This window comes from Ipomoea triloba, chromosome 4 (genome assembly GCF_003576645.1).
Source record: "Ipomoea triloba cultivar NCNSP0323 chromosome 4, ASM357664v1".
Taxonomy (NCBI): Eukaryota; Viridiplantae; Streptophyta; class Magnoliopsida; order Solanales; family Convolvulaceae; genus Ipomoea; species Ipomoea triloba.
The window spans coordinates 11,592,999-11,618,044 of NC_044919.1; the positions used below are offsets into that span (position 1 = coordinate 11,592,999).

Genomic DNA, 25,046 nt, shown 5'->3' on the forward strand with positions numbered 1-25,046 from the left:
GTGGTTGTTGTGATTCTACGATTATTTGGTTCTTTTTAAGGAGGGAGGCTAGGCCCCGAAAATGCCTTTGGAAGTTGGGGCCTTAGATTCTCAATTGATCTTTGCTTACCGCTTACAAAATATTTATCTACGGTGCTTACTTCGCCTTGGAGGAAGTGCTTTGCTGCTGGTTTGCTACTAACAAATTCTTTCTTAAAGTCAAAGGGGATGGGCACGAAGTGAGCCTCCACCTAGACATAGAAAGTCATTTTCTAGCGGCTCTGCCTGAGACTGAGGAAAGCCCATCCCCAAGTCGGTGAAAACCCAGCTCTTTCGGACGATTTAGCAAACCAATGCCTTAAGCCACTCAGCAATACCTTCAAGTTTTTTTATCGGAATGGAATTGCGTTTACTTTCATTGCCAAATAAGTGAAGCAACTGAGAAATACTTCTCCAGAGAGTTAAATACATTTATAATAGTTTTAAAAAAAAAAGCAAAATCAGAGTGGCGCAGCGGAAGCGTGGTGGGCCCATAACCCATAGGTCCCAGGATCGAAACCTGGCTCTGATAGGGTGGTTTTTGATTATTTTTTAAATACTTCTTTCTTTCTTAGATATACATAGCATTTTGACTACGAAGGTGTTAGCGGGGGATGTAGCTCAAATGGTAGAGCGCTCGCTTTGCATGCGAGAGTCACGGGGTTCGATCCCCCGCATCTCCAATTTCAATCATGACCTAGTGTGGGTGGTTTATAAAGAAAGTAGATATTGAATCTAAAAGTTGGTACCCAAGTAATTGAGTTACTTATTGGTCATATAGACCAACCACACCACATATCTTTTAATATATTAATGGTGATTGGTTTTATGATATATATTACAGGCTAATGGTGACCAACACTAACATTAAAATAACGAATATAGAGAAAATATATGTAGACAATTTAGAGATAATAAATAGGTGGTTGTTGTGATTCTACGATTATTTGGTTCTTTTTAAGGAGGGAGGCTAGGCCCCGAAAATGCCTTTGGAAGTTGGGGACTTAGATTCTCAATTGATCTTTGCTTACCGCTTACAAAATATTTATCTACGGTGCTTACTTCGCCTTGGAGGAAGTGCTTTGCTGCTGGTTTGCTACTAACAAATTCTTTCTTAAAGTCAATGGGGATGGGCACGAAGTGAGCCTCCACCTAGACATAGAAAGTCATTTTCTAGCGGCTCTGCCTGAGACTGAGGAAAGCCCATCCCCAAGTCGGTGAAAACCCAGCACTTTCGGACGATTTAGCAAACCAATGCCTTAAGCCACTCAGCCAAACCTTCAAGTTTATTTATCGGAATGGAATTGCGTTTACTTTCATTGCCAAATAAGTGAAGCAACTGAGAAATACTTCTCCAGAGAGTTAAATACATTTATAATAGTTAAAAAAAAAAAAGAAGCAAAATCAGAGTGGCACAGCGGAAGCCTGGTGGCCCATAACCCACAGGTCCCAGGATCAAAACCTGGCTCTGTTAGGGTGGTTTTTGATTATTTTTTAAATACTTCTTTCTTTCTTAGATATACATAGCATTTTGACTACAAAAGTGTTAGCGGGGGATGTAGCTCAAATGGTAGAGCGCTCGCTTTGCATGTGAGAGGCACGGGGTTCGATCCCCCGCATCTCCAATTTCAATCATGAACTAGTGTGGGTGGTTTATAAAGATATTGAGTCTAAAAGTTGGTCCCAAGTAATATATTAAAGGTTGATCAACACTAACATTGAGCATAGAATACTTTTAATATATTAATGGTAGGCTGCTACAGAACATAAAATCCACTATACATTCATAGAACCCCTTAGAGGGAAATATGAATCCATTGAGTGCTAAGTGTCATAAGAGAACTAAACCCCATGCCCTTTATTTTAGAGTAAGGAAGTAAGGAATAGAGTACAGGGTCGACTAAAAGTTTTTGGTTCGCCTTTTTGTCTATAATATTAGCTTTCCTACAATCCTACTTTTTGGGTATAAAATCTCGCCCCAACTTTTTGTTCTGCGCTTTTAGTAATCGATGTTTTGTCTACTACAGCAGTACCGAGAATCATCTTCCTCTTCCTGTTTTGTCTTTTCATTCTCTGAAATTTTAATCTCATTCCAGTTTTGTCTATTTGACTTACAATAGTCACATAATGGGTGACCCACTAGGAAGTAAGTATAGTGCATCGTTGAGATCCAACATTGCATTGACAAAATATGTATTTAGTTATTATTCTCTAAAATTCAATAACATTTAATAATTGTTTTATGCAGCTTACTTGGGTTCTTTGAACTAATGATAGTACAACTACTTGATATGATATACCCTTTTGGATTCCAAAAATAGAAATGTACCTTTTGAACTAAATTCTAACTTGGTCTTGGAAATTAATTTTGAGCTTGTACATTTTTTAATGTGTCCAACTATTGTGTGGAATTGTGTCCTCGTTATTCTTCAGTTGGATAATACTTGGGAAACGAAATTGATTATTTNATATAGAGAAAATATATGTAGACAATTTAGAGAGAATAAATAGGTGGTTATTGTGATTCTACGATTATTTGGTTCTTTTTAAGGAGGGAGGCTAGGCCCCGAAAATGCCTTTGGAAGTTGGGGACTTAGATTCTCAATTGATCTTTGCTTACCGCTTACAAAATATTTATCTACGGTGCTTACTTCGCCTTGGAGGAAGTGCTTTGCTGCTGGTTTGCTACTAACAAATTCTTTCTTAAAGTCAATGGGGATGGGCACGAAGTGAGCCTCCACCTAGACATAGAAAGTCATTTTCTAGCGGCTCTGCCTGAGACTGAGGAAAGCCCATCCCCAAGTCGGTGAAAACCCAGCACTTTCGGACGATTTAGCAAACCAATGCCTTAAGCCACTCAGCCAAACCTTCAAGTTTATTTATCGGAATGGAATTGCGTTTACTTTCATTGCCAAATAAGTGAAGCAACTGAGAAATACTTCTCCAGAGAGTTAAATACATTTATAATAGTTAAAAAAAAAAAAGAAGCAAAATCAGAGTGGCACAGCGGAAGCCTGGTGGCCCATAACCCACAGGTCCCAGGATCAAAACCTGGCTCTGTTAGGGTGGTTTTTGATTATTTTTTAAATACTTCTTTCTTTCTTAGATATACATAGCATTTTGACTACAAAAGTGTTAGCGGGGGATGTAGCTCAAATGGTAGAGCGCTCGCTTTGCATGTGAGAGGCACGGGGTTCGATCCCCCGCATCTCCAATTTCAATCATGAACTAGTGTGGGTGGTTTATAAAGATATTGAGTCTAAAAGTTGGTCCCAAGTAATATATTAAAGGTTGATCAACACTAACATTGAGCATAGAATACTTTTAATATATTAATGGTAGGCTGCTACAGAACATAAAATCCACTATACATTCATAGAACCCCTTAGAGGGAAATATGAATCCATTGAGTGCTAAGTGTCATAAGAGAACTAAACCCCATGCCCTTTATTTTAGAGTAAGGAAGTAAGGAATAGAGTACAGGGTCGACTAAAAGTTTTTGGTTCGCCTTTTTGTCTATAATATTAGCTTTCCTACAATCCTACTTTTTGGGTATAAAATCTCGCCCCAACTTTTTGTTCTGCGCTTTTAGTAATCGATGTTTTGTCTACTACAGCAGTACCGAGAATCATCTTCCTCTTCCTGTTTTGTCTTTTCATTCTCTGAAATTTTAATCTCATTCCAGTTTTGTCTATTTGACTTACAATAGTCACATAATGGGTGACCCACTAGGAAGTAAGTATAGTGCATCGTTGAGATCCAACATTGCATTGACAAAATATGTATTTAGTTATTATTCTCTAAAATTCAATAACATTTAATAATTGTTTTATGCAGCTTACTTGGGTTCTTTGAACTAATGATAGTACAACTACTTGATATGATATACCCTTTTGGATTCCAAAAATAGAAATGTACCTTTTGAACTAAATTCTAACTTGGTCTTGGAAATTAATTTTGAGCTTGTACATTTTTTAATGTGTCCAACTATTGTGTGGAATTGTGTCCTCGTTATTCTTCAGTTGGATAATACTTGGGAAACGAAATTGATTATTTTGAATGCCCCAACTATCGTGGGTAATTGTATGTTCATTATTATAGGTGGTTAAATTGATTATAAATGTGTATATCACTAAACCCTAAACAATAACTTAATTAGTAGGAATGATAATTTAGAAACGTCATTAAGATGATCCACTTTAGATCAATGGGAGTGATCATTTGAAAATGTCATTAAAATGTTCTACTTTAAAGAAATGACTTATCATAATTGTCTTCATACATCTCAAGTTGGATTGTATGTCGAACAATAAGTCTAAAGGTTCCACGATTGGTCAACCTGGTGTCGGTCTGACGGTAATAATGTGTTACCGGGTATATTATTTGAGTATTATTTGTGTAATGCTAGTAGAATGTTTGATTGCAGTACAATGCTCAGTTCAGTGTGTGTTTTTGTCTAGTAAGAAGTGTTGTCTCTCTACAAGTGTTGTGAGCCTTTTTATCTTCCTCAGCTTAGTAATGGAGCGTTAATGCCAAGGAGCTGAGGAGCCGTTGAGTGTTAATGTTGAGGAGCTGAACCGTTGGGCATTAATGCGAGGAGTAAAGTGTTGAACGGTTAGTTGAGGAGCTGAGGAGCCGTTGAGCATTGATGGTGAGGAGTGAAGTGTTGAACGACTAGTTGAACGTCCGTTGTCTTGCCTTCGGATCCTGCCAGTGGTTCCGGGTCGGGTAGTTGATGCCCAATTATCCTGTCACCAGTCCCTCCACTCCCTAGCCAACGAGAGTGGTTGAGGTGGTTTGGGAGTAACGACGTGTCTAAAATTGTGTGTGTGTGTGTTTTTCTTTTGGCGCCTTGAGCGCGAGATTGGCCGAGGATTGACCTCGGCTAAGCTTCGACCGAGGACTGACCTCGACCAATTTTTTTTTTTTGGCAATTTCTTATCAATAGTAGCATGATGGACATCAAGCAATGAATTACCATCATTAGAACCAATAGGTAAATGAGCATTATTTTCATTCAAAGAATTCAAGCCATGCAAAAATGTTGAGGTGTCATTTTTTGCAGCAGGGCAGACCATGACCAACTACTGGGTCCTTTTGCTTATGGAGGTGAACGCACAAGTGAAGGAGGTGGACGCACAAGTGAAGGAGGTAGACGCACAAGTGCAGGAGGCGGATGCACCAGTGGAGGCGACAGATGCACCAGTGGAGGATGCGGATGCACAAGTGCAGGAGACGGATGCACAAGTGGAGGAAGTAAACTCACTTGAGGAAGAAGCAAACGCACTTGAGGAGGATACGAAGCACTTGAGGAGGCGACGCTGCTCGAGGAGGTGACGTAGCGTTGCTCGAGGGGGTGACGCTGCTCGAGGTGGTGACGTTGCTTGAGGAGGTGACGTTGCTCGAGATGGTGACACTACTCGAGGAGGTGACGCCGCTCGGGGAGGTGACGCCGCTCGTGGAGGTGACGCCACTTGAGGAGGTGACGCTGCTCATGGAGGTGACACCACTTGAGGAGGTGACTCTGCTCGAGGTGGTGACGCTGCTGCTTGGAAGTCCACGGCTTGGATGGGAGCCGCGTTCACTCCACTGCTTGTAAGTCCACTGCTTGGATGGGAGCAGCGTTCACTGGGTAACGCCACTACTTACAAGAGGTGAACGCACAAGTGAAGGAGGCGGGCGCACTTGAGGAGGAAGCGCCACTGCTTGGAAGTCCACGACTTGGATGGGAGCCGCGTTCACTCGGTAACGCCACTGCTTGTAAGTCCACTGCTTGGATGGGAGCAGCGTTCACTGGGTAACGCCACTGCTTACAAGAGGTGAACGCACAAGTGAAGGATGCGGACGCACTTGAGGAGGAAGCGCCACTGCTTGGAAGTCTTGGATGGGAGTAGTGCTCACTTGATAACGTCACTGCTTGGATGGGAGCAGCGTTCACTGGGTAACGCCACTGCTTACAAGAGGTGAACACACAAGTGAAGGAGGTGGACGCACTTGAGGAGGAAGCGCCCGTGGTTGTTGTTGAGTTGGCTACGGAGATCACCCTTGCGGCGATCTCCCACGCGGTTACTGCTGAGCTGTTTACGAAGATCACCCGAGGGGTGACCATTGAGCTACCCACGAAGATCACCCGAGGGGTGACCGTTGTTCACTCGATGAGAACCATGAGAGCTGCTGGATCCGGGATGACCATTGTTCACTCGATGAGAACCATGAGAGCTGCTGGATCCGGGATGACCATTGTTCACTCGATGAGAACCATGAGAGCGGGGCTGGATCCAGATTGCACCATCGACAATGATGAGATGAGCTGGGTGTTTTGTGATTTGTGAAGTTTTCCTGAGATACGATCTCGGCACTTGAGGAGGCGACGCCACTTGATGAGATGGCGACGTCGTGGATGCGGAGACGACGCCACTTGATGAGCAGGACGCTGCTTGAAGAAGGCGACGCCGTGGATGCGAAGGCGACACCACTTGATGAGCAGGACGCTGCTTGAAGAAGGCGACGCTGTGGATGAGGAGGCGACGTCGTGGATGGAAGGCACCACGACAACCTTCTTTTGTAATATGTAGAGCTGTGCCTGAGATTTGGCCTCAACTCTCAACGAGAGCACCAATGACGGTAATAATGTGTTACCGGGTATATTATTTGAGTATTATTTGTGTAATGCTAGTACAATGTTTGAGTGCAGTACAATGCTCAGTTCAGTGTGTGTTTTTGTCTAGTAAGAAGTGTCGTCTCTCTACAAGTGTTGTGAGCCTTTTTATCTTCCTCAGCTCAGTAATGGAGCGTTAATGCCAAGGAGCTGAGGAGCCGTTGAGTGTTAATGCTGAGGAGCTGAACCGTTTGGCATTAATGCGAGGAGTAAAGTGTTGAACGACTAGTTGAGGAGCTGAGGAGCCGTTGAGCATTGATGCTGAGGAGTGAAGTGTTGAACGACTAGTTGAACGTCCGTTGTCTTGCCTTCGGATCCTGCCAGTGGTTCCGGGTCGGGTAGTTGATGCCCAATTATCCTATCACGGTCTTATAAGTTCATTAGTTCAATCTACTGAACATTTGGTTGCGTAACATATTTTATGAAAATGTTGTAACAACAATATGAAGCTTTTTAGAACAAAGGCATTGAACTTGTGGTGCACTATCATTAAAATAAATTCTTTAGCAATCGATATAGTCTTTAATTTCATCAAAATTGATCATATGTCATTTTTTATTTGTAAGACTCAAGACAATTTTGTGAGCCATAAAAGTAAGACTTATGATGTCTAGCTCATTTAAGTGGACCTTGAAGTTATTTGAAAAAGTTTGATGTATGGTTACAATTCCAAACTTTGGGCTTAGACTTTTTGGTTTTGTTATCTAAGTTGTTGGAATGTTTCTTTGGCTTGACTATCTTTTGGCTATGTTAATGAGTGTAAGTGACATACGTGTCAACTCCAATCACTTAGCCTTTAGAGGTAGTGTTTAAGTTTATTAACTAATCATAGAATGCGGTTAGCATTGTGCTAAAATTAATAGATCCCTACTTAACACATGTTTTTAAGTACTTTAGGGATCCTATAGTAGTATACTCTTTTTGTACAATTATAGGATGATTTCTTTTTTAGATGTGCATATAATTTATTTTGAGGAACATCCCTTGAGGTACCAAGAATAAACATTGGGTTTGTTCATAAATGATCAAGGTTAGAGATTCAAAATGCATGTGATAAATATAGGAGATGCTCTGTACTATTTTCTCGAGTAGAGGACATATTACTATGGTTCGTGAGTTTTGGTATTTGATGATGGTTATGCTAGTACTTGCACAAAGTGGAGAATGTAAGATTTTCTCATATAATATATTTCATATATTAAGACCTTAATTATGTGGTGCAAGTTAATTAGACTTATTGAGTTTTGGTCAAATTGAATAATTAGTGGATGTTGGGTTATCGAATACTATGTCTATATTGATGTGATATAGTATATGCAGTTTATGGTATTCACACTGCTCAAGAATAATTTCAAATACGCCATCTAATGTTTTGACTTTTGAGTCAAGTTTTTCCTTACGAAAGAAGAGGTATTTTGATCTCTAATATTGCTTCAGCGGGTACGAGGTTAAGTTTCTCGTAATTAAATTTTTATTCCGTTCATTTTACATTATATTTATATCTAACATATAATACTATTTTTTTCTACTACTAACAGGGTTCAGAGTCCAATTCACATTAAAAAAAAAAAAAGGGAATATTGATGAGATAGATTAACAAAAGAAACATTTGAAAACACAAACATTGAAGTTAGAGTTATACCTATTTTTCTACTATTTAGAAGTTTTAGAGTTACAGCAAAATATATGGATGGATATGAATTAGAGTTGAATGAATTCATATGGACATTTTTACCCAAACAAAGTATTATTATTATACAAAGAAATAAGTTGTAAAACAGTCTTTTTTTAACTACCCCAGTGCCTTTGAAAGTTTCAAGTGGAATATATATACTGTAGAGCTAAAGCTAATTGCAGGTTTTTTTTAATCCCCTAAACCTAGGTGTTTTTTTTTTTTTTTTCCTTAGAATGGAACCTTGCAAAGTGGGTCAAGAATCCACACTCCAATTTGGTGAAGTTGTGGATAGATCTGCTTTCCAATGCAATGAACCAATCAAGCCAAGGGCTAGACCCTCAAATGTGGGACACATCACAACATTAGCAACATCGCTCTAACATTAACACGTCCACTTAATAAGAGGTGAGATGTGTTTGAGGGTTAGTGATTCCGTTATACTTTCTTGTTGGCAGGTTGACATCTTTTGGAATTATATGATATATGTTGTGTTAAGCAAAATGAGACTTGATCAAGACTTGTGATCCGGTGGGAGCTTCATTGTTGAGTCTCCTCTTGAGCTCGCGAAACTGTTCTTGCAAGTTGTGAATCTCTTAGGTTTCTTATTATGGAGCTATGTTCTTTTTTTTTTTTTTTTGGAAAACTAATCATCTCCTTGAATTGTAAGTACTTTTAAAAGATGGAACAACTGACTTAAAATTTTAAGGCTGCTCCATTCCTAAGGTCAAAGATCAATCATCCCTTGAAGTTTGGTTAAAGATAGATAAATCCTTTATATTCACCCACAACCCAGCCGAACCCCAGATTATTATGGGGTTATGTTTCTGCTATATGCGACTTCTCTACTTGTGGTCTTGGACAATCTTTAGCACTATAGCACAACTATACATGAAAATATGTTTGGTGAATTTGCATTAGCTTAACCTTTTAGTTAAGACAAAATACATTCTTTCACTTGCCTAAAACTCTAAAACCAAGAAATGGTACTCCGACATTTTATAACCTTTTTAAGCAGAGCAGCGGCCGTGTACTTAAAAAAGGAGAGAAAAAGAGAAGTAAAGGCAATTGCTTTTGTGGTGCATATTTACAAGAACCTCATATCCTAGAGTAAGAGTTCAATGACACTAAAAACAAACCCTCAACTTAACTTAGCATTGAAACCCTAAAAAATTGGACAGATTTGGCGAATACTTCCTTGAACTCCAATCAAACCCAAAAACACAGTTCCAGATATATTCCATTTCCACACTTGGGTTGCCACATGAAGATACGCATTAGAAACTCAAATCATCTCTTGAAATGAGATCATAACTTGTACGAACGGGTGATCCGTATCTGAATCAAATGATAGCAAACTAAGTCAGATCTTCATTTGCATATTCTGAAACATGGGATTTGTTCAAACATATGTTGTTCACATACTCTTTGTATAGTAAGTCCATAGAACTATCAATGAGGATCACACAATTATTTTAGTGAAAAAAATAAGTATCATGATCAGGTTGTTTATTGAAGCGTGAAAAGAAATTACCTGTGCAAAAGCATAAATAGCTCGCACAATTCTAGCGTAATCTGTTCCAAGCATTTGAATAAAAACATCTGCTAGAAATGTTCCCCACAACCTATGTAAGATGCAAATATAAACACCATAATGTTAGAAAACAGTAAGACCCACAAATAGCCATGTAATATTCTGAATGTCAATTATAATATAGTTTATAGGCAATTGAACTTCTATAGGTTATTATTTGATATCACATTTCTAATGACACTATTATACAATCTCATGGTAGGTCACAATAAGTGCACTTGAGAGTAATATCTGATGGGTAAAACACAAACTAATTGACAATAGCAGAAAAGTTAAGACAGTAAAATTTCCAAAAAGAAGAGATATTACAATGGACCAAAAAATGTTGCCAAGCTCCTCAGGCCCAAGTACCTAGTAGCAGCACCTTTAACACCCTGTCAAAAATCAATAACAGTTAGATGTCATCAAATTTACAGACAAATAGAACAGCACAAAAATATTTAAAACTATTAGATGTCATCAAATTTACAGACACTCTGTAATACATTATAAGGTAAAATTGCACTTTAGTCAAATGATCTCTTACTCAATCTTTACTAAATCGTGAAGATACGATTGAGCATGTTTATTAGCTAGAATAGTTGACTACTTGACTCAATGGTGGACCAAATTATTGTGCAGGACTGCCACTTCTATAGTACTATATCAAAGCATAATAGCAATTTTCTTCTGAAGATAAAAACACCTGTTTTGCAACAAGGTAGGCTAGCCTGGCCTCCAGGTTAACAGCTGCCAATTCTCCACCCTGAAAATAAAGTATGGCAGGAGCAATATGTAGTCAAAGAAACAATCTCAAAGAAATTACAACTCTTTGGGTTAGTTTAGAAACTAGCAAATTCAGCAGAAGTCTGTTTTCTGCTCAAAATAAACCATGTACTAAATTGGAAAATGGAAAACTATTTTCCAACTTAAGAAAAGAAATTGAAAAACATAGAAAAGATTTTTTTTTTCCAAATGTATAAACATTTACAAGTTTTCATTTATGGCCACTACTAAAATGATCTACTAATCTCATCTAGTAGCTCCCCACACCACTATGAACCTACCTCACCAGCTCACTGCCACCCCAACCTACCTACTAGGAAACTACAAACTTTAACTGCCACTACTACTATTGCAATCACTGCTTATGGCTTACTTCAACTTATCACTATGTATTATCTACCTGGCTCTTTTCTTACCTACCTACCTACCCCCATATTCACTAATCACTATATATGATACAACCATTGCCTTTATGGGCATGACAGGGGAGTGGGAACTACAGATCGTGGTGAAGGGGAAGGAAACATGCATCCGTTTGGGACTAAAAGTTGAGAACATGCTTGAGAAGTAATCAATATTGTTAAATAATTAATTATATCTCTGTTATCATATTATTATAACCACTTACTTCCATCCGTACTACATACCTATTAACCCGCCTTCACCTCCCTGCCTACCCACTTAACCCCAAAACCATTACCATTACCACTACCACTACTATCAGTACTTATTTCCTGCCACTACTATTGTTAAGAGTCCCACATTGAAAAAATAAGAGAGAACATATGGGAGTTTATAAGGCCATGGGTTAGACTAGCTAATTGATTGGATTCAATCTTCTAGTGCGGTTTGACCCATGTGTATTATAGCCTAGTTAAGTGACTTTGGTCCAATCTCATATTATAACATAATGTCGTTGTCTCTGGTAATTGATTGGATTCAGTCCTTTAGTGTGGTTTGACCCATCTGCATTATAGCCCAGTTGAGTGACCTGCCTCTCACACCCACCAGCCCCACCCACCTACATACCCTCACCACCACCTCCACTAGTCAACAAAAATTTCATTTGACCACTCATAGAAGTACTTCTATAAAATAATCAATCAAATTCAAATAATTTTATATTTTATAAACTAAGTAACTTTTCAACTTGTCACAGGTAACACTATCTAATTAAATGCACAATAGCATATACACCCAACAAAGAAAACAATACTACTAAACCAAGAACACTGTAAGTTGCATCAAAGTTCAAAATTGAATACTTGGGAATGTATAGAAAACTGAACCAAAGATATGTAATGCCAGATAATATCATCTCTAGACCAATTTTATGTACCTTTTTGAGGAGTTCCTTTTGCATCCCATATTTGGCAACTTCCACCATACATTTTCCAAATAATCTCTTAGCTAACTACCATAGCAAGGAAAATCCAGAGGGTCAGAAGAAAGAGAGCAGAAAAATGGAAAGAAGTACAACATTCACATGGAATCATTTTTTACCAATTTGTAGATTCCCCCTAATGTTAGCATTCCACCACCCTAAATCATAAAAAGTACATTACATAAAACCAGTCATGGGCATGAGAAAAATCAATTGGCAAATGAAAAGAAAATAAACCCTTAGTATCATTGTGCCAAGCTGCCCTTGCCCTCCTTTTAAAGCAGCATCAGCCTGAATCTTCCATTGACTAAGCCCAAATTCTAGACTCTCATTCTCATCGGGGTCATTCGCCCTATCCATTGAACTGTGGCAGGTTCCAAATAATTCAACATTGAAAAGTCACAAATTTATCCAAAAACAAAAAAGATGTCACAGTAACAGAAGGAAAAAAAAAAGCCTATTATATGTGAATTAGTTAATAGAAATGGAAAGACCATAAATATCAAGAAACAATTATATCACCATCAAAACTAACACAAATGCCTCTATCCCTGTTAATAAAAATGGAAACAAGAAATTTTACAAAACTTGACATGGTTGAGTAGACATTTTAGGCACAAGAACCCATAAATATAATGGATCAAAAGTAAATTTCCTAGAATTTACAAGCATTAAAAGGAAGCAAAATTAAGGAAATATTGAAAATAATTATAGGAAAATTTTGGAAGGACAAATTAAAAAGGACTATAAGAAAGAAACGAACAATAGCCTCACTTTATCCATTGTTAAAGTTTCTCCAAGAGAGACAGTTGAAGGATTACCTCGAATATTCCTGCAATAGATGAAGAAAAATCTCTGCTTCCAAGTCTTCAGCAGACAATTTGGTTGAACAACGTATATTTAATTTTTTCCTTACATTAAGCAATACATCCCTATATGATGGTCTTTGACCCCTAATAAAGAATGATGATTATATCAAACAAAGTTCATAACATAATTCACTCACTAGTGGTGGATCACTATTTACATCAAGCTAGATAAAATTGTCGGGTGGCTTCATTTATTTTTTACGTTTAACCAGGTATAAATCTTTCATTCTGTGGTACAAATAATTTGGACTCTTTGTAATCCAAAGCAGTCAAAACATATTAGGATGGGCTACGCATTTTGCTGGGGTTAACTCTAATGCGCCATTTTTGTTGGTGGCTTGGTGCATCTACATGTACTTGGGATGCACTGCCTTGGTGCTTTTAATATAATTACTTATATATATATATAAAATTCTAATTTGTGTCAAACAATAGTTCTTTGATGAAGGCTGAATCAACCACTTGATTTAGTTAGGATTAATAATTCACAGCTAAGCTCTATTGTATTGATATAAATCTGGAAATTTTTAAAAAAAAAAAAAAAGAAAAAAAAAAGAAGATAAGCATAGAAGTGTGTAGAAAAACAGAGAGACAGAGAGAGAGTTCTTTTATTTGTTATAGAATCTGCTAAATAAATTCTCAAATTTTACTACTTTAAATTACATTTGTAATGACTCTGTTTCTCCTCAATTTTGTATAACCGCTTCATAACTTTTATGGGTATATACACTTCTTAACAAGGATTGCGCTCCCTAGATGCCTCTAATGAAATTATTTAATAATTATGAAATTGATAAAATATTGACCAATTGTAAATGCGTCATGGAACTATCTCATCAAGACTAAGAAAAAGGCAAACCTCAAAGTAGATCGTGCATCAGCAGCAAGGTATAGAAATCTTGACTCAAGCATGGACATAAATTCTTCCCTCTTCTCCAAGTCTTCCTCAATCATAGCAAAATCAACATCTGCTCTCTTTGTTATTGACTTCAACAATGGACTCAAGTAACTGAACCATAATACAATAGCAAAACTTTTAGAATTAATTAGGTGACTGTCTAATAATTAATTTTTAAAAATTACAAAAGAAATGACTTTTGTATAATTAGAGATATTAGCTATCAAATTTTCCACACAAAACAACTGTAGTCCTATAAGGAATGCAATATTTGATGCATGAATGTTGAACTAAATCCATCTGTAGTACTACTAATGTTTTTAGTTATATCAGTACTTGCAACAACTGAAATATGAGCCAATTAATTATTTGTTAAAAATTAATAAGGTATAAGCAAGAAAGGTATCTTATACTAGTACACATGTCAGAAGATGGTTATAATTTATCATTGATAAGCTATGTGAATGTAGGCATAAGCCAACAGTATAAGATGAGAAGTTGAAAAAGAACCTTGGGCCAAATAAAATCCTTTCAAGTTCATACAACTCAGAATCTGTTGCAAGTTCAAGAACAGCTCGAATTTCTGGATCTAATGTATCCCCGATGCTAATGGTGCTACCCCCTACAAAAGCATCAAAGGAATTGCTTTACAATCTAAGTAGTCTATAACATGCAATAATCCAAAACTAAAAACTCAATGGAACTGTTTCTACATAACATACAGTCATACACCTTGGTGTTTACCCTTAACTGCATAAAATCGGTAACTTGACATTGGTCGTACAACAATGCGCTTGTGCTGATTTAGCTCCAAAAGCTGTAAAATAAATTTGTACCCAATAAATAAATAAAATTATGTCCTATTACAATGAATTTTGATTGTTTGAATCAAATTACATTGCAGAATATAGGTAGATAGGCAATTCAAAAAAGGAAAGGATGTATTAAATTTGTAGAGATAGATAATGGAAGCTACTTACTGGGGGAGAGTAGAGTTGAGTTGGATGGGATAGAAACTGGAATTGCCGGTGGTAATAGAATGTTGATGCCATTGTGATAGTGGTCATGGTTGCCATCATGCCCATGGATACAGTAGGCCAGTAGAGTAACATATGTTTGCAAGTGTGCAGTGGCAGCTTCACAGCTTCCTTCAACTCTGCTGTAAACCTACACCCACGCTCTCTATCTCCTCTATGGTCAATAAACCAGCTACTCTACTAGGGGCACCACTTTCTATAGTCCTAAAAATAAAATCAATCTAAAATTTTTAAATTTTGAGGTGTAAATCAAGAGTTTGAAGAATGAAACAGGTAGGTCATATTCTTTAAAAGTGGAGAAATTTTAGGATGCTAAATTCATGAGATGTAAATAGCATCCAACATTCATACACAAGTTGTGATGGTAAAATTGGACTCACAATCCACTCTAATGGCCAGAAGTCTGAAACTGAATGTCTCAGACTACAAAAAACTTCACTAACTAAATTCAATGACAGACACCGGAATTTTATTCAATGGAGTTGAAAAGTAATGAACATCTCTAAAAATCCAAACAGTTCAAATACAAAACGGTTCAAAAAAAAACATTTAAAATTAAAATAATATTAAATTGGGAATGACAAGTAAACTAACTTATATCATCAATTAATTCTGCAATGTCACAATATGCTACTTGCTAAGTTGGAAAGTAAAAGTGGGAAATGTAATCTAGAATTACTAATAAAGATAGAATAGAGTTTATAGAAGACAAAAGAAGCAGAAGCAAGAGATGCATAGGACTTCCCCGCTGTAACAGTCATGAATGGTCACAAGTTTAGTCTTACAAAGAAAAATCAACATAAAATCTAGTCAAATCAAGAGATTGTTTCTCAAATTGGAACAAATCAATGGTACAACAGCTCCAAGAAATCTCAAGTAAAAGTAGAGGCAAGTATTCAGAAAAGAATAAAAACTTGTTGAATCTTCCACCAATGATGCTTATAGTTTATCATACACAGTTAATCCACAGAAGATGAGAATAAGACTATTTAACATATGGCCCCTATAGATGTCAGTCATTACTAAAGCTTAATTAAAACTAAAAAAACACCATTTACATCTCCTGTTCCAAAACATAGCAAGCTACTAGGAAAATTCCATATTGAGTATGCATCACTTTGCTAGACAGAATTGGCATAAGAAGTCTATCGACTCCAAAGAAACAAATTCGAAATTCAGGAAAAATCAGCAAAATTCAGGGAAAAAAATGCACATCAATACACATTGGAATAGTGTAAACACGTCTGTACTCCATCAAGCTATACTAAATTGTTCTCATAAAGCAGTATTGATCTGAAAATGCAAAGGGTAAGAATGGGTAGTTGTTCTGGGGAAGTATCAAGTCTAGTTACTTCATATGCTACATTAATACAAGTGTGTTGTAAATATTGTTATTTAGGGGAAAATATGATGGGCACAAATAAATACTCCGTAAATAAATAATAGAAGAATCAAATTGCGGCTGTGAATTCAATTGAAGATGATAAGCCTAACCTGGGGGCAGCATGAGTTTAAGCATGGTGGTCAAGCACTCATAGCATTTTAGTGTTAAGCTGGAAATTGGAATGCAATGATTTCAGGGAAGTCGGGGCAATGTTGTGATACGGATTTCGGGCTTTGCCCACGGAACCCCAGCCCAATAACTTACTAAGTTTCAAAAATTATTAATTGGAAAAATGGTCTAAAGACCAAATTATACCATGGATTAGGATTACTTTACATTGATTACCCTGGTCCAAAAATAGCTTTCAAATTATGTACTTATAGTTGACATATTTTATACATGTAGTTAACCGTTTATATACCTGTAAACAAATTGAAGGTACATCACATGGTAATTATAGATATATAACATGATAATTATAGAAATATAAACTCTTAACTGCATGCAGATACATCTTCTTTAGTTACAGTTAACAATTTATGTCTTTAGTTATTATGTTTTATGTCTAATAACCATATGATGTGTCTTCCATTTATTTATATGTATAGAAATTGCTAACTGCAGGTATAGAATATGTCAATTATAGACACATACTTTTAAGACTAGGATTCACAATACAATATGGACCATGGTCCATGAAATAACAATTGCTTCAACTTTTGATAAATAAGTAATTAAGCTTGGAATTTTAATATTTTAATTAAATAAATTTAACTTATTAAAATAGTCTAAGGTTATGTTTGATAAATCTAGTTGAAAAAGTAGCTGAAAGCTGAAAAGTTATAAGCTAGAAGCTGAAATCTGAAGAACTATTAATCTAGCTATTATGCTTAAAAGTGTTTGATAAAATCAGTTTTTTGATAAGCTGATAAAGGTAAAAAAAACAAAAAAAAAATATATCTTCATAAAATTTAAATAGTTTTAAGTTTAAATATGTTTGTTTACATATTAAAATATAAAATAATGAAACCAATATATTTTAATAAGATATAAAGTAAGAACATATATTTGAAAATATATAAAGTTAAACAAAATGTTTCTAGTTCATAAAATTAGTTCATACAAAAATTAATGTTCAAACACACAAATGTCTAATTGAAATTACAACCAAACATATTGAAGAGAAAAGGCCAAAAAATTTTAACTAGGAGGGGTAAAGGATGTAATTTATTTAAAATAATAAGGATAAAGATGAAAAAAAAAAGTTATGAAGCTACTAGCATATTTTTAAAAAGCTACTTAAGATAGCATTTCAAGATAAGCTCTTATTTTAAGCTACTAACTTATTTTGGAAACATTACCAAACAGAACTTATATCTTATTAGTAGCTTAAAATAAGCTTGGCCAAACAGAGCCTAAGTTCTAACTATCTGATGGATAAATCATGAACGGACCCGTCGTGGGTCAACCCGAATAGTGGATTAAGGAACAAGCATCGTGGAGACCCGAGAGATAGCACGAGTCGTGCCCACGCTAGCTGAGTCCAGCTTGGCCACCCCGGGTTTAGCCATGCCTAGGCCAACCTCCACGAGGTCGGCTAGGCCGAGCTCATGGGCTGACCCTCTAGGGGTCGCCTCAGCCTAGCCCGGGGCTAGGCCAAGGCTCCGTGGTCTCGGCTGATGCCGTCCTCTTGGCTTAAAATGCGGTCCAAGGCTGTAGCAACCGTCCGCCTCCTTTCAGGGGGTGGTTAGGCCCAAATGAGGATATACAAACACTCCACCTTGTCTCATTAGGACATCTCTTGTCTTTGGAACACACTTGTCCTTTTATTATACGAATCTTATCCTTGTAATAGAATTAGTTACCATTAATACAAAGATTATCTCAGTGATATACCTTAATTGTCCTATTATTACATATTTCTTGTTCGATTCTTACCTTTGTCATACCTCTTACATAATCGGGTTTCGTAATTCGGGCCACCCGGGTTATTAAAATACATCACTATCGATAATCAACATATTATTGGTTTAAAATTTATGACGTTGCATAGTTTTTGTTAACATGTATTTTCTATAATTTTTCATTTCATTGAAGAATGTAGCATGACGTTGCCTTCTCTATGGCAATGGGGCGAACAATGGCAGGACGCCGTGGCGACGATGATATGTTTATTGTGAAAGAAGAAGAAAGAAAATAATAATAATATATATAATTTTTTTAAAAAGTATAATTGATACTAATTAAAAAATTAAATATGAAGTATGATTTTTTAAAAATAATTTAACGGGTTGATTACTGGTTAATAGATCATGATGAATCTGATGGATTTAATTAATCTGGGTGGTCCAAATTAATAAACCCAATAAATAAAGGAAAATGATAAATGGATAATAAGGGTAGGATAATAGCAAAGTAATAAGATAAATGTACATTGCAAGGAGTCGAGGACAAGATAATATTAGTAGTAATGTTGTATGATGTTTACAAGGATTTCAATGCTATTACAATAGTTGCGTGGACAAAGTGAAGATGAAGATTTCCGAATGAGACAATTACAAGGGTTTATATACCATCAAGACCCCTTAACCACCCGCCTAAACATGTGGAAGCGGTTACAACTTACAACCACCCTCGGTCTTGCGACCAGAGTCTACCCGAATCCTCCTTGTTCCGTTTCTCCAAGTTGGTTACTTCTAATATATCCATCATCAGTCCCCCACTCTCCAAGCTGCGAGAAGTCGTTAGTGAAGGAGAGTAAACATTAACAACATTCCGACCTGCCTTTTGAGAATTTTACCGCATGTACCAATATTTACAAAAACTATGAGACCAAGGTACAAAAGAGAATGAATTTTCCAAACATATTTTACCAATCGCGATTTAGGTAGAATTTTATCGCAAATGGACTCCTCCTCCTACAAGATCTCCCCAAGATATTCTAGAGTCCCAATAGGTCTTGTACTCCCCTCCTATAAAAACCTTGGAAAACCCACCAAGTCACACCCATCAATTCTTCCCACCTTAAAAAGTCCATAAGTTTCCTCCATCAGTCTTCCCCATTCGAGCCCGGAGCTCTGAGGGGAGGCCGGTCTCTACTTTTCCCATTCGGTCGGGTTGGGTGAGGTCTAAGACAACCTCCTCAATCTCCACCAGGCCACAAGCTCGGCCCGTGGTCAGCTGTCTTTTTCCTAGAGAGCCTTTTAGGTTATGGTATGGATCTACAGGTCTCTCTTACTTATCTATCGGCACGTGCGTAGGTAGCAGCTCCGACTGACTTTCTGCCCCCCCCCCCTCCGTGCAAGCCCGACCCCTATTGGTGTTGGAAATTTGAGGAATAGGTGTTCCATGGAGATCACGCACCTAAGGTCATCTAGGGCGGGTCGACCTAGGATTATGTTATGAGCACAATTTATTTTGACCATCACGAACTCCACCTCCCACCTCTTGACATGGGGTGGGGTGGGGTGCCAATCTCTACCTCAAGATTGATTGATCCTTTTGTCTCAATAGAATCCCCCATGAACCCAAATAGAGGGGGTCCTTACTTGCCATAGTTGCTTCCTTGATACCCTAGCTGAGTGAAGGTGTCATAATACATGACGTTCACTGAGTTATCCGGGGGTCTACTAGCACCTGGTGCATAATTACATTGTTGACCTCTACTTTGATCACCAAAGCGTCACGATGAGGGAGTGGGGTATATGGTAGGTTGTCGTCGGTGAAGGTGATGGGCTCCATTCCTCGGCTTCTTCTCATGTGGGGTCACACAACCTCACCCACGTAGAGGCTCCTTGCCCACTTCATCCTCTCTGCTGGTTCCTCCCCACCCCACCCCCCCCCCCCGATTCCCTGAAGATGACATGAATGGTCTGCTTTTTGTGGGGGGGGGGGGGGTTGTCTAGCTCCTTCTCCTCCTCCTCGATGAGTTGTCTGAGCTCTCTCTTGCGTAGTGTTGAGGTGCATGGCCCGGAGCCACCGCCCTTCTTCCACACATTGCTTTGACCCTGCCATTGTCCTGGCCTCTTCACCTATTGCTCAAGGTAGCCCCGCTGAATGAGCTCCTCTATTTGACATTTTAAGAGTGTGCATTCGTCTGTATCATGACTCGCTTGACGGTGGAACGTGGAATATTTATTAGGGTTTACCTTTGAGGATATCTTCATACATTCCCTAGGGTACTCCACGACGCCTATACCCTGTGCATGGTCTAGTATAGTGCTGACGGGTTGCTTCAACAGGGTGAGAAAGTGCATGGCGGTCAACCTAGGCCCCTTAGCGTGCTCACGGTAGGGCGACCTCGATGCCCGACAGTCCTCCAGGGGTGCTTTGTCCCTCCGACTCAGCCCTCCTCCTCCTTCTTCCTTGTCTCTATTGCCTTTGCCTCTGCAAACTTGTTGCGCGGTCCATCAACTCAGTATAAATCTTGGGAGGGTATTGAATGAGGTTGCGGTGGAACGGGCCGAATCTCACGTTGTTTGTGAAGATCAATACGGCTGACTTATCATTGAAATTTGCGAACCCCATTGCATCCCGTGTCCATTTGCTCAAGTATTTGACTAGGGTTTCCGAGCTTTTCTACTTCAGATTACACAAGTCTGCGAACTGCTTCTTCTTCTAAATGCTACCAAGCGAAATATGACAAGAATCGCTTAGTTAGGGTAGCAAAGGTGGGGATAGACCCTTCAAGTAGGAACCCGATCCAATCTTGGGTCTATATGTTTGTCCAAACTCATGAAGAAACCTCAGCACATGATGGCATCGCTGGCCTCGGTCATCATCATGGCGGCCCGATACTTGGTGAGATGGGCCCGCATGTCTGCCGCTCTCGTGTACGCCTTGATCGTTGGAAAACGAAGTCTTTAGGCAGGGGCTCGACCATGATTTCCTTGGCGAACGGGGTGGATAACACGTCTTGGGGTCTCATCCCGCGCAATTATCTTCCTTTAGAGCTCGTCTATTCGCCTCCAAAGCTGCTCGACCTTGTCATGGTGAGAGCTTGGAACCCAGCCACTAGTCTCACTTAACCTTTCGACCCGAGAGGCCTATGCTCGTCGTGACGGGGCTCGGAGCCCACGACTCGGTGACCTTCGTGAGAATGATTCCTCCACCAGGGGGTCATTCGCGGTCGGCCTTGGCCCTAGCCGGTCCGTTAGGAATAAATTGTAATAGATTTTGATACACCAAAATGCATTGAAAAATATTAGATCCCCGAAATTTATTTTTCTAGTGTCTAAGAGAGTCAATGATCAAAGGAAAATCAAGTACTATCAAAAAGGGAATAATTTCGAAAACTAAATCAAAGAAAATAATATAGAGATATCAATCTACGAACTTGAAGATCATCTTAAGGCATAAGAAAAGAATGGCAATGACACAAATTGGAAAAGATGATGGCATTGCAAGAAGTCTACTTGAGGATCAAGATGATGGCATTTCACTCCCTATATTAGTTGTTTTTTATATTAACTGCATAATTCTTAATAGGAAATTGATACTCTTTTATATATTTGGTGTCTACAGATCCAACTGCCTAAAACGAGTAGCAAAGGAAGGATTTTAGAATGTTTTGGACCAATTTTGGAAGCAAAGAAAATTACTTAAGGAAGGAAATGAAACAAGAATAAGATTTGGAAAAACTCGCAGACCTCATGGCCAGGCCCACGACCGTGAGGCTTGTGCTACCTCTTATTTAAGTCACAATTTTCTGCAACTTTTCGAGGTTCCCATCCCTAGTTAGTTTTAGGTTATTTTTTCCTCTTCTCTTTAAATTTCCCTAGCATAGTTTATATTAGTTTTACATTAGATTATTTAATTTCAAGCTTGGAATATCGGATTGGAGTGAGATTTGTTCTTCATTATTAGTAAAGTTCTCCTTTTCCCTTTATTTACTTTCTTATTAGTTTTCTTGCAATGTTTATGGTTATTTATTATAGCTTTGTTTTGTTTACCATTATGGTGCGTGAGTAGTTAGCTTTTGGGTTTGGATTAGGGTCCTATTGCTATTCTTGATGATAGGTTTGTGAATATTGCATAAAGGGGATGATTGTTCTCCTAGGGTTTATGTTTGAATTGGGTTATGAATTATTCTTGTTATTGATTGATGGCCAGCAATTGTTAACATATTTTGGAGAGAATTTCATCTCAATGAGAGTTGGATGAAAGGCTCTAGCCTAACTAATATGAAACTCAATTTTCCTACTATGAGAATAGGGGTCATTTTGGGGCTTATAATGCTTGTGTGTTTTAAAGGTTAGGATTGATGCATCATGAAAGTGGGGCAATCTTACCTTAATTCTTTTTTATTGATTACGATAGTAGCTTGAACTTGAATTCTTAATCTTAGTTTGCTTGGATTCTAGTGAATTCCAAGACTTTAGTGCCTAGAATTCTACATATCATACAAGTACGTGTCATAGTCCCAATCCTCAGCAGAACGACATTCACACCGTCTTTTTACTATCACAATTTTACTCATCATTGATGAAATATTGTTGTTAGGCAGTGATTCTAATCTTGTTAAATCTTTACTTTAGAATCTTGCAACGGTCTTTAAAATTTGAGATCTTGGTTCCCCCAGTTTTTTCCTTGGCATTAAGATAATGTCTGTAGATGGTGGTCTTGTTCTCTCTTAGTGCCGGTACATGAACGATATTTTTAAGCGGGCAGGTATGATTGAGTGCAAACCACTAGCTACCCTGGTCTTTGTTGCTCGGTCGGTGGCGCGCTTCTGATGATGAGCTCTTTGATAATCCCACATTCCCACACAGTACCGGAGTTTGGCAGGTGCGTTGCAGTATTTGACGATGAGATTTGTCTTTGTTCTCTCTTAGTGCCGGTACATGAACGATATTTTTAAGCGGGCATGTATGATTGAGTGCAAACCACTTGCTACCCTGGTCTTTGTTGCTCGGTCGGTGGCGCGCTTCTGATGATGAGCTCTTTGATAATCCCACATTCCCACGCAGTACCGGAGTTTGGCCCACAGGCTCTGTTAATTTATGCATTCGCCTACTAATGCTCACTGGAGTCTTTTCAAGCGTGTTATCCGTTATGTGAAAGGTACACTTCCTGCTCACTAGAGTCTTTTCGTCTTTTCAAGCGTGTTATCCGTTATGTGAAAGGTACACTTCCTGCTCACTGGAGTCTTTTCAAGCGTGTTATCCGTTATGTGAAAGGTACGCTTCACTTTGGCTTGCAGTTACGTCCTTTTGTTTCTAGTGAGGGGCTGGTAGTCCTGAGGATTTCCCAGAGATTGGTATTGCCCCTTCAGTTCATCTGCGTTACAAGCTCAATGTTTGTCTCTCTACCTTGATAGACCTTGATAGTTATACAATATACGCATGTGTTCATCAGTACTACTGACTCTACCTTGATAATTATACAATATACGCATCTTGGGTTCACTGTGTTCATCAGTACTACTGACTCTGTTACAATGCACCATTCTCAATGTTTGTCTCAATACTACTAACTCAACTTTCCCTTGATAGTTATACAATATACGCATCTTGGGTTCACTGTGTTCATCAGTACTACTAACTCAACTTTCATAACTACTTTCTCAACCTACTGAAGCACAATCTTGGGTTCACTGTGTTCATAACCTACTGAAGCACAATCTTGGGTTCACTGTGTTCATAACTACTTTCTTACAATGCATTATTCTTTCATAACTACTTTCTCAACCTACTGAAGCACAGCATTTCCATATAGAAGGGGTGGGTTCGAGCCTCAGTGGAAGCGATATTTGACTCTTTGTGGCATTCGGTACCACCTCCACTGAGGATATTTGACTCTTTGTGGCATTCGGTACCACCTCCACTGAGGCTCGAGCTCACAACCTTCCATATGAGAGTGCAACTTAGTACCACTAGACTAGGAGGTCTTGGCATCAATTCAATAACTTAATTACTTTTCATAAAAAATTTTGAGGATTTATTTGACTTTGTTCTATTATTACTTTTGATTTAGTCCTCCAAATGGTTTAATTATTGGGTTGGGTTGACTAATTTGGATAATTATCATGCCCAAACATTAGAATCTTGTTAAGTGCCATAGCTCATGAAATGTATAAAACTTACATGCTAACTTTTTTTATGTTTATCTTTAGCAATGTATATGGTACATTATAATTATAATATAATTATTAGTGTACGTTAACTTGCTTTATTAGTGTACGTTAACGAAAGGCTAAAATAAATCCTCGCTAATTTAAAGCTTGTTTTATTAGTATACGTTAACGAAAGGCTAAAATAAATAAGGTTCGCCAGGTTAGTTTCCCTTTCCACATTTTGACCATTTCTTATACGTATATATGATACTCAAGGTTTATGGTTGAACTGTCTTCTGGATGTCGCTTAGATGAATTACAATTAAAGCTAAATAGGATTGGCGTAATTTAATCTCATCTTTATCCCTTTAACTATTATAATCTCACGTGAACGTACGACTTTATTTTATTATTAGGCCGGTGGTAAAAACATGGTTGCAACTTTCAAGTTGTGTTATGGGCAGTGGTGGATTCACTGAAAATTGGGTACTATGAACGGTTGGCTTAAATAAATCGTGTAAGAAAGATCGATCGGTGAAGTTTGGGAAGAGAAGAAAGATCAATGATCGAGTTTCACCAGTAACAGTGTGGGAGTAACCTCTCAAAGTAAAGGAGGTTACTTGTGTGAAGTAAGCAAAAGTCTAATATCTGTATTTAGCTGAGTTACCATAATTTACATCTTCTTATATGTTCTATTGGGTTGGGGCGTGGAGC

The 25,046-nt window shown here is 38.0% G+C and overlaps 1 protein-coding gene and 4 non-coding genes across 10 annotated transcripts; 4 read left to right on the top strand and 1 right to left on the bottom strand.

The window, feature by feature from the left end:
* The first annotated feature begins 478 nt into the window (after positions 1–478).
* TRNAM-CAU lies at positions 479–550 on the top strand. Its single transcript has one exon. It is a non-coding gene; the product is annotated as a tRNA-Met (tRNA).
* Positions 551–628: 78 nt separating this feature from the next.
* Positions 629–701, top strand: TRNAA-UGC. The gene has a single exon. It is a non-coding gene; the product is annotated as a tRNA-Ala (tRNA).
* Positions 702–1,570: 869 nt separating this feature from the next.
* Positions 1,571–1,643, top strand: TRNAA-UGC. The gene has a single exon. It is a non-coding gene; the product is annotated as a tRNA-Ala (tRNA).
* A 1,516-nt stretch (positions 1,644–3,159) lies between these two features.
* On the top strand, positions 3,160–3,232 carry TRNAA-UGC. The gene has a single exon. It is a non-coding gene; the product is annotated as a tRNA-Ala (tRNA).
* Positions 3,233–9,319: 6,087 nt separating this feature from the next.
* On the bottom strand, positions 9,320–16,490 carry LOC116016503. Of its 6 annotated transcripts, XM_031256801.1 has the most exons (13): positions 16,390–16,490; positions 14,839–15,099; positions 14,591–14,675; positions 14,369–14,480; positions 13,820–13,969; positions 12,913–13,044; positions 12,329–12,455; positions 12,211–12,249; positions 12,047–12,121; positions 10,628–10,687; positions 10,252–10,316; positions 9,883–9,973; positions 9,320–9,686 (listed from the first exon to the last, which is right to left on the bottom strand). In XM_031256801.1, exons 2-13 carry the CDS (start codon positions 14,968–14,970, stop codon positions 9,657–9,659), a joined length of 1,098 nt encoding a protein of 365 aa, XP_031112661.1. In that variant the 5' UTR covers positions 14,971–15,099; positions 16,390–16,490; the 3' UTR covers positions 9,320–9,656. The 6 variants fall into 6 exon arrangements, with proteins under 6 accessions (XP_031112661.1, XP_031112662.1, XP_031112660.1 ...); XM_031256802.1 differs by lacking the exon at positions 16,390–16,490 and having other exon boundaries at positions 14,603–14,675; positions 14,839–16,343; XM_031256800.1 differs by lacking the exon at positions 16,390–16,490 and having other exon boundaries at positions 14,839–16,343.
* Positions 16,491–25,046: the final 8,556 nt, after the last annotated feature.